Source organism: Eucalyptus grandis, chromosome 1 (genome assembly GCF_016545825.1).
Source record: "Eucalyptus grandis isolate ANBG69807.140 chromosome 1, ASM1654582v1, whole genome shotgun sequence".
Lineage (NCBI taxonomy): Eukaryota > Viridiplantae > Streptophyta > Magnoliopsida > Myrtales > Myrtaceae > Eucalyptus > Eucalyptus grandis.
Genome location: NC_052612.1, coordinates 50977871 through 50988594, shown reverse-complemented (window position 1 = coordinate 50988594; position 10724 = coordinate 50977871). Strand labels below are relative to the sequence as shown.

General features: G+C 41.3%; 1 protein-coding gene across 1 annotated transcript; it reads left to right on the top strand.

The window, feature by feature from the left end:
- Positions 1-1123: 1123 nt before the first annotated feature.
- On the top strand, positions 1124-4848 carry LOC104425358 (iridoid oxidase). The gene is made up of 3 exons (XM_010038040.2): positions 1124-1782; positions 2126-2406; positions 4041-4848. The coding sequence occupies exons 1-3, from the start codon at positions 1149-1151 to the stop codon at positions 4680-4682; spliced, it is 1557 nt and encodes a 518-aa protein (XP_010036342.2). The 5' UTR covers positions 1124-1148; the 3' UTR covers positions 4683-4848.
- Positions 4849-10724: the final 5876 nt, after the last annotated feature.

Sequence of the window (10724 nt, the reverse complement as noted above, 5' to 3'; positions counted from 1 at the left end):
CCTCGTGGTCTCTGGGCAAGGCGAGCCCTCACCAAATCCGATGAGGGGGGCTTGCTGTCACGTTTGGCGAGGCCCTCTTCGCCGAATCGACAAGGGCTCGAATTGCCCGGCGACCGCGAGATGAGCACTCGCCGGATCCGGTAGGGGCTCACCCCGCCATCTCTGGGCGCGAGCTTGCCGACTTGCGAGGCGAGCCCGTCGAAGCCAAAGGAAGGAGGAGGGAGGAGGAAGAAGGAAAAGGGAGAAGGGGGAAAAAAAGAGGAAAAAGGAAAAATAAAATAATAAAATATTTCAAAAATATATATTAAAAAAAAGGTTGCCGGCTAATTTTTGCCGGATTGACTGATCAGGATTAATTGTAAAAGGTTTATGACTCAATTGATCAGAAAAATAAGTTTCAATCGGCACAATTACAATAGGTTTATGACTTTTTTGGTAATTTTCCCCATTTAAATGTGGAATGAGTGTACCAACTTGAAGTTTTTTGTGACATAAAAATTAGTTTGAAGTATACAGGTGCATCAATTTGGGATAAATGTGGCATGGGTGAACCAATTCAGAAGTTTTTGTGACACAAAATTTAGTTTTAGTTAAATGTGACATGAGTGCACCAGTTTGGGATTATTTATGGTATTAACCATAGTATCAGAAAATAAAAAATAAAAAAAAATCTTTTCAAGGTATTTACTAAGATATAACCCACAATATAATTTCAACCAGATATTTGGTTACAATAGTTATATGTGTTAATGTTCTCATCGTGTCCAAAAGGAATGACCGTTTTATAAAAGTTACACATTATCATAAGTGGCAATGCTAACCGTAACAAGACTTTTTACTGATATTCATTTACTTGATGTAATAGGTTTTGATTCAGTATAAATGAAATGTGAGATTGCTGGGCTGTTTAAGTAACAAGACTTTTTGTCGTAATGACTTCGACATTATTGTCCATTACTTTATTCCATAGTTGATTGCGGAACTAACAAAGATCCGGTAACCATGATCACATGAAGATTCCTCGAAGAAAAGGACGAATGTCACCGCGTTTGCACCAACTTCATGAAACCACTATATATAGTAGACCTACACCCCTGAACGTTTACCATACTTGGTAAAGCTTCAAAGGAAAATCTGAGACCAAACAAATGGACTACGAGGTTGTTGGTCTGATAATTGCCCTACTGCTTTGGGTTTTGTGGGCAATGGTGACGGAGCGCTGCCATCGTCGCTTGGAGGAGCGAGGACGGTTGCCGCCAGGGCCACGTTGGTGGCCTGTGGTAGGAAATATATTCCAACTGAGTTGGACTCCGCACAAGTCGTTCGCCAACTTGGCTCGTGAGTACGGTCCAATAATGACTCTTTGGCTTGGCTCCATGTGTACAGTGGTGATCTCATCAGACGAAGTGGCTCGCGAAATGTTCAAGAACCATGACGTCGTTCTTGCAGGAAGAAAGATTTATGAGGCCATGAAGGGCGACTATAGCAACGAAGGCTCGATAATCACAGCTCAATACGGTCCTCACTGGCGCATGTTGAGGCGCCTTTCCACCACCGAGTTCTTTGTTGCTAGGCGCTTAGACGCCACGGAAAGCGTCCGGAGCAGGTGCGTCGATAGGATGGTGCGATTCATAGAGGATGCAGGAGAGTCCGGCACCAAGTCCATTGATGTTGGGAGATTCTTCTTCTTGATGGCTTTCAATCTCATCGGCAATCTCATGTTCTCCAAAGACCTCTTGGATCCGAAGTCAAAGAGAGGGGCCAAATTTTTTTACCATGCCGGTACATGTTGTCGTTGCAACTGCACATAATTCACGATCATGATAACAATCAGAAAGTAAATTTAAGCATAGAATACGTAAGAAGAAGAGGAAATCGTTATTCAAACGTAAAATAATGTAGATCCATAGTATTATTGGTGTGATTTCACTTTAATCTTTTAATTAAATGGCCCAAAAATCATTGCCCGAACCCCACATACATGTTCTAAGTATGATGTAGACTTGCAATGGACATGAATTCTCGTGTTTTTCACCCAAAAAAAAAAAAATGGTATGGGAGGGCTATGGGATCGATTTCAAATAAAAAATACTATCGCAATCTGACACGAGATGCAATTTTCCAGGTAAGGTGATGGAGTTGGCCGGGAAGCCGAATTTGGCGGACTTCTTACCGATTTTGAGATGGCTAGATCCACAAGGAATACGAAGGAATACGCAATTCCACGTCGAACGAGCGTTTGAAATAGCGGGGCAGTTCATCAAAGAAAGAATGGAGAGCATGAGAGAAGGTGAAGTTGCAGAAGATAGGAGGAAGGACTTCTTAGACGTGTTGTTGGAGTTCCGTGGTGATGGTGCAGAGGAGCCTTCAAAGTTTTCTTCAAGAACCATCAATGTCATCGTCTTCGTAAGCTATCTTCTCTCTCTTTTCTTGTGACATACACAAAACAATATTTTTCAGGGCTATATTTTCTTCCGTCCTTAATTAAAGGAATTGTTTCCAAGGCTTAATATTCATGTGTTACAAACAAGTGCATCTAATTAAGTTTACTTGTGAGTAATATCCGTATTAGTAATTCACCAATTATTGCTACTGTTGGTCGTGTGGCCACTGCTACAATAGATTGGATAAACGTGCAATGGTTTAGCCAATACTAACTCATATGATACAACAAACAAAATTCTCAAGGTCATACGCACGTAAAACCCTAAACACCATGCTTCGTGGTCTCGGTGATCCTTTGATCCTATTAAGACCTTTCTTGTTATAATTATTGAAGTGTTGATTGCAAACGAATTGAGATTACAATTAAAGATTGAAAGCTTGAGCAATGTTAGGAGTACTAAAGAAATATTAGTACAATCTTTTTCTATAAATGAATGCCAATTTTTTATTGGGTGCTCTAAAGCCTGATTGTCTAAGCGGTACCACTTGGTTCAACACTCACTTAGCTAATCATTCAAGGTATCCGTACCACGCAATTAATTAAAACATGTCATTCACGTAATCAATTTTGGTATGATTTTGCAATAGCTTTAGCATTTTCTCTGAATCTTTTTCAATTTAGTCATGTCTGTTTTTTTACCCTATGATATATACAAACTTTTGACTTAACTAATTCTCATGAATGTAAACAAACCATGTGGTCCGTATCGAAATATAGCTTCATGCACGAGTTAGTGAAGGTTACTCCTAAGATTACTCTGAGTGTGAGATATTGGGATTTAAATATGAACTCTCTTGCATCTAAACTAAGAATTTGACTAGTCTGTCAATTAGTGGAAGAAGTACTTTATGTTATTGGGTGGGTGGGTTTAATGGTTATGTTTACGGAGATCATAAAAAATTTATATAGACATGAATGGTGTGATGAATAAAGTCAATCATAGAGTAAGAACTTGCACTATCTCATGTGCACTATGCACATTTTTAGATGTTATTAACTTGGTGATATACTCAACTTAACTCACGGTGACCTGTCTCTTTTCCCTTGAAATAAAATGGTCCCATATCTCTTAAAGATCCGGTTAGTGAGCTGATTACATCAATCATGGAAGGTTGAACCACCTATTAGCAACCATTGGACTGATTGTGAGTAAACAAACTTAAGGCTTGTCCTGTAGATGCCGATGTTTATGGCCCATCGCGTTTAATAATGGTAGAGACTTTGTAGCATCTTAATCCTCATTGCATCAGCTTTTGTCGTATGAAATGAAGACCAAAACGGTATATAATAAATACGAATTACTTCATCATTTAACTAGCTTTGCGCACGTCATCGCCGATTCTTTTGTTGGTTACCATGAATCAAGGATGATGCACATTTTCGTTAATATTTTTTCCTCTTTACAAAAGAGATCTATGAAGTCTCTTGACAAAAAATTCTTAAGCATTTGAATACGAAACAATTATTTAATAACTACATAAATTTCGTCACCTTATTCTATATTCTTAGCTCTCTTTATCATGTATAAACTCCATTGACTATGGCTGAGTACATTTTGCCACATTCATATATGTGGCTAATAATTTTTTGATAGGAAATGTTCACCGCGGGGACGGACACCACTACAAGCACACTTGAATGGGCGATGGCTGAGCTACTCCACAACCCCCATACCCTCGCCAAAGTCCAATCTGAGTTGAGAAGCACCATTGGCTTGAACCGAAAATTCGAAGAAAAGGATGTTGAAATCCTTCCTTACCTCAAAGCAGTCATCAAAGAAACCCTAAGGCTTCATCCACCCCTACCATTCTTGGTCCCGCACATGGCCATGAGCTCTTGCAAGATGCTTGGCTACTACATACCCAAAGAGACCCAAGTTCTAGTCAACGTGTGGGCGATTGGAAGAGACCCCAAGACATGGAAAGACCCTATGAAGTTCAAGCCGGAGAGATTCTTGGAGCCAAACACGGCAGATTACAAGGGACACCATTTCGAGTTCATTCCATTCGGATCAGGGCGTAGAATGTGCCCTGCTGTGCCGCTCGCCTCTCGAGTGCTTCCATTGGCGTTGGGGTCTCTGTTGCATGCATTCGATTGGGTTTTAGCAGGCGGCACGAAGCCGGAGGAGATGGACATGAGTGAAAGGATGGGTATCACATTAAGGAAAGCCGTTCCATTAAAGGCAATACCTATTCCACATGGAGGACATAATAATCAGAGCGGTGGTCATATTTGAGTTGGAAACATGTGAGTTGGTGAACTTTTCTTCGTAAAAGTGATGGATGAAACATATAAGGTCCTTTTATTGTGGAGTTACTAGAATGAAGAGGAATACTAGGTAATTCCTTTGTCCTATTTCAACTTCACCGTAGAAGTTGAAACATATGTTTGTATTTGATTGTATCTATATGACTCGTGTTAAAACATGAGTGTTTGTATTATACAAGTTCACTGAATGTGATGCTTATGGAATGATCAGCGATATGGAAGCTTTTAGCGTGGTCAATGTCTAATTGTTCATACTTTGGTCTTGTGTAAATAATCCTTAGACCCGAGACACAATGTTACCTTGTGTGTCGAACAACTATGGTTCGCAGGTGCACGTAATGCCGGGTTGTTGATCTATCTTTATACATGATGGTCATAGTTTGTTCATATACGAAGTTATAAGTGTACGCAATATGAAATCTATCTCCTTGTTACATGCAAGGCATAATAATGATGTCCTATGCAATCTAATTATGACAATGCATTTAAATCCTCGGCCAGGGTTGTAATCAAGAATAAATTGTTTATGTCTTGAACAAAATGCATGTCAATTAGATTTGTGCATATGATCGAATTGGTGAGTTGATAAATATTCCATAGTTTCTGTTTGATCAGGACATAGTAAGACAGAATGATTGAATTTCATTGTAACCAAAGCTGACAAGTTCATTATGTTCTTAAAACAATCACACTGTCTGGGTAGCCATAACATATTGCTATATGTCAATCATGGCTTGTAGGACCCAAATATTGATCGGGATAATTAATTCTTTTTGGAATACTAATGTGTTAGTACAAGTCTTACTACCAACTTAGCGATGAACCTATGGATGTTACACACTATAAACAATTAGGATAACGTGGAACAAAAGAGAGAAATAATGTTGCAAATGTGTTTGCAATTACTGTAATCAAATTGTGTCGACCTGAAATTAAATTAAATGAGATTTAATTTAATTTGTATTATAGTCCTGAGTCTACGTGTGTATGATGCACACGATGCCCAAAATAAATATATGTTAATGTATTCCAAATGCACACATAAAAATTGTGTCCTTTTTATTTTTATTTATATCGCTTTACGATAGCAGTCCATCTTAACCCGTTGCTTGGTGAGCTAGTCCATGCCAATTATCACATCAAAATCATATATGGCTAGGACTATCAAATATATCTTCCCCTCTCACTCACCAATCACTAACTTGCAACTAGGACAACCCACTGCAGTTAACAGCTTATCCTTTAACAGTGTAGATGTGCTAACCACTGACTCCAACATTTCAGAACCCAATCCTACTAGCTTAACAAATTACTCAGTTATAAATGAATGAGTTGCACCATGGTCAAATAAAGCATAAGTAGCATGGTCATTCAACGAGATTGTACCATGACCACATCAGGCGAGTCCTCAACCTGTCCTTTAGTGATAGTGTACATCCTTCCCTGAGTTGGAGGCTTGTTCAGTCCACTTGTGGTGCGATCCAAGGTGCAAACCCCCTATTCTGACCCATTAGTGGCGGTAACGATAATTGTTGTAGTCCCCTCGGTCTTCTGGGAATGTCTTTGGCTTGGTGAACCTGCTAGCCACACTCAAAGTAAGCACCCATCCTAAAATGGCACGGGGCCAATTCATGTCACCTTCCACAGAAGCGACACCTGCCATTCTAACTCGGCGCTAACTTTCCAATCACTCCCTTCCTATGATGTGGGACATGATACCTTCCTCCGATCATGGGCTTCTTCCCGAACCGGTTTCCATCTTTATTCGAATTGAACCTCAATCCAAACGAGACGGCTTGCTCACTCAGATTCCTCTTTATCAACTAGGCCCGACCATATAGCTCATTGTAATCCTTCAGGTCAAATGGCACCAGCGGATTCTTTAACTCTGATCAAAGGCCGTTCCTAAACCTCCTAACTTTGTCTTCAGGGTCTTCCACCAATCTAGGAGTGTTTTGTGACAACTCCGCAAATTTAGCTTCATACTGATCTACTGTTAGCATCCTTTGACAAAGGCACTGGAATTCCTCCATCTTTTGCTCTCGAGCGCTGCTAGAAAATACTTGCCGTTAAAGGCTCTGAGGAGGACATTCCATACTAGAACCACGCTTTCTAGGAATATCGTGTCTCTAGTGGCTCTCCACCAAGTACTTGTTTTACCCTGCAGTTGATATGCTGCCAGGACAACTTTCTCCTCCTTAGTGCACATCAGAAGTGCAAAGGCTTTTTCCAAGTCTTAGATCTAAAGCGATGCAGCTTTAGGATCTCCTGTGCCTGTGAACCTAGGCGAGTTCAGCTTCAAGAACTACTCCACTAACTTGTGTGTTGACATCTAAATTTTACAATTTTATTGTGTACAAAATTAGAAATTAGTCACTAAAAAAAACAAAAACAAAAATATAAAAACAACAAAAAGAAAAAATGTGGAAAGGCGTTGAGCCGGTTCTCGCCTTGGCCCGGCCCATGCCACCTTCTCCCTCATCCATCTTTGCACAGAAACCCTAGAGAAAAAGGGAGAAGAAAACAGGGAAACGAGGAGAGAGAGGATGTGGAGAGAGAGGGAGGTCAAAAGGAAGAGGAAGAGAAGAAAGAAGAACCAAGAAGCGAGAGCTCAAGAGGAAAAAAAAAAAAAACTTGGGGGGGAGGGAAGGAGGATGGCGGCCGAGAGAGAGGACTCACCGCCTCAACCCGTCCAAGTTGAGCCGCCTCCCCTCCTGCCCGACGCCGTTCGAACCGCCGACGGCACACCGCTGCCTTCGAGCGTCAACGCCTGCCCTTGCACCTTCGCCACCACCGTTGTTGGTTTGCTTCTCTCCTGTTTGGACTGCCACCACGGCGGCACCTCTACACAAGTACCCTCCCGCAACGCCAAAACCGGTCACGAGCCACCGCGTCTCCGCTTCACCACTGCGAGTCCCAACAACGGAAGATTTGAGTTGGTCGTCGCTCCACCGCCAAGAGAGCCCGCACCGACCCGCACCACCGCGATGCTGCTCCTAGCCGCGTCTCATAGTCACTGCCGTGTCTTGTCTCACCGAGCCATCGCGCGCCTCGGCAGTGTCTCCGCCCGTCACCGCCATTAACACCACCAGTTCCTACCTCTGTAGCATCTACTATTGCGTTGCCGCCACCATCCGTTGCCACCATCCGTCGCCATCACCACCAAGAAACCTTAGGGTTTCGGCAAAAAAAAAAAACAGGTTACGTGGGTCGCAAACTGAGTAGGGTTTTTAAGCTATTTTGACCGGTTTTGGGTTTAGGCTATTTTGCTTGTGGGCTTGTTGGCTTTATTTTAAAAAAAGTTAGAGAGGACTAGGCCTGCGAGGGGGAGCCCGCTCCGAAAAGAAACTAGGCCCGGCCACCTTTGGCCGAGCCATCTCTCAAATGGGGTTGGGCCCGTCTACGGGCGAACCGCCCGCCTTCCCACTGCAGGCCCGAACCCAGTCCGATCTCGATCCGAACCCGACCCGGCCCGGCGAAAATAATATTTTATTTTATTTTAAATAAAATTTAAAAAATAAAAATTTCGAAAATTATAAAAAGTTTAGGGTTTGGTTAGGAATTACCAGGTCTTGCTTTCTTAGTGTAATTAGGCATTTATTTGCTAGTCTATTGATTATATCATATGTTTAATTTGCATATTTAATTATGTCAATTTTACTGCAATTAGAATTTTGGTAGCTATGATTGTTATTTTAATGATTGTGCACTCACATGATTAGGGGGTGTGCATGGTCCGAGCGGGCGGTTCCCGACCTAGAACCGGGAACCGCCCGCTAAGGATTGGTTCCAAAATTGGAACCGGGATCCACCCGTTTGTTGCGTGGATCCACCCAGAACCGGACCGTCGCCTGTCCGGTTTCGGGTGGATCCATGGAACCATCTTGACGCGAAACAATTTTGGTTTTCAACATAGAACGATTACGTGATATCAAAGCAAGCCAAAGAAAGAAAAACCAAATTTAAGTACGTGGAGATGCGGACGGCGGGAGAAGTAAACGCAATGAAATGGTGATAGGATTATGAGCCGAAGACGAAAGGAGTGAGATGAGATATAGGATTTCTTTTAGTAATTTTTTTTTTAATATTAAAAAGGTTCCGGTCTGGTCCGGGTGGGGCGGCGGGCGGATCCACCCATGGAACCGGGAACCGGACCGGTTCCTCAAGAACCACCGGTTCGGCGGTTCCGGTCCGGTTCCGGGCGGTCCAGGGCGATTCCGGGTATTTTGCACACCCCTACACATGATCACCTCTAATGTCACGCGGTGTATGGGCTTGGGAGAGCTCGTGCCTAATCATGGGCCTTAAGCCCATCTTTTAGGCAATACCCCTAAACCTATCCCCTTCCCCCAAGGGTAGGTCGCGACAGCTTGGCGACTCTGCTAGAGACTTGGTTTTAAACCTTAGAGAACTTAGGCCAAAATTAATCTTGTTCAAAAATATTTTTGTTTGGCAGCGAGAATTCCAAGTACGTCCCTAACATTAAAAGTGTTAAATGTTATTGCAGAATGGGAGGTATAATGGGAAGTGTTTGCTCACATTTGTCTTGCAAGGAGATGTAGGAATGTATGGTTTACTTTTTATGTATGAAATGCTGATTGCTTATAAATTGCCATGCCTGCGTCTCCTGCATTACACTATATCATAGCACACACTACCTGCCATCGGACCTGAGCCGCATAGGATCACTTAGGATGGTGTTGAGGTGGATACCACTCCAACTACAACTATGTAGTATGAGTCGCCCATCTCTACCCCGAAATTATTTCTTCATGTCGAAGGTATCCACCCCGGTTTGCAACCGTGCGACATAGGTCGGTTCTTTAACAAAGCCAAAGTCATGGGTAACCCGACCCAGCCGCAACCTTGTTGGTTCAGTTTGGTGATCCTATGGCTCCATTTTAAGCCGTATAGAGTAAAAATTGAACCACATCTCATGTGCATGTCTATGTAATTGGAAGAGAGAGAGAGAGAGAGAGAGAGAGAGAGACAAGGGTCGGCACCTATTGTAAGTATAATTTTCCTTTTTATTTGCTCATTTTGTATTGCATTTTCATCTTGAAATTTGCGGAAATTAATCGAATGCCCTCGGTGTTATAGGCTTGTGATTAAAAAATTGGCAATCACTCTTAATAAGTGAACATTGAATATGAGTTCTAAACACTTTGATTTGGACCTATTGAACACATGGTTTTGTTTAAATTTCTAGTTATGGGCCCAAAATCATTTTGAAAAAAAAAACTTTCAAGTTGTGATTTTATATTGGGGCACAAAAATTGAAATTGCATTTTTTTATTATCAAATTCTCTCACTCTCATATTTTGGGATTAAATTGCAAATCATTTTGTGTACAAATTTCTCAAAATAGAAGTCATTTCATTTTTCTAAGAGTAAAACCACAAGTCAATCTTTTAAAAATTAATGACACTTTTGCATACTAAATTTTTGGAATAAAAGTGGACATTTGATTGATGGCCATAGATTGATTATTTTAATGATGTCTTCTCTTATGATAAAATCCTAGCGAAATACTAAAACCCTGTAATAAGGACTATGGGGCATGTACCGTCACCTTGATTTTATTGTAAGAAGCGATCTCATTGAGATATCATTTTCTCTCATTCACGTATTGGCATTGTTGTCTTTTTGCAGGTTATGCACGATGCTCCTTGACATTCTCGTGGTGACCACATCAAGAAGTGAATTCTAGAGCTAGGATAAGAGTTGATTTTTACTTTCATCTATGCAAGAATTTCTTCTATTTTATCATCGTCTTTATTCATGTTAAGAACTGTGTTTTCCATTTTGGGTTTTGATTGTGAATCCAATTGATGCTTTTGTAAATCATGCGATTCATTTTTTTTATGATGGAATTCAACTTCATGAAAATCATCCCTTAAAAAAAAAAAATCAGAAGTGTTTCGAGTGAATCTTTACGTTTACCTTCCAAAATGAATTTCAAGAAAGTTTTGCTTAAGGCTCTCTCTTCATGAAATTGCTTTCTCCGGTA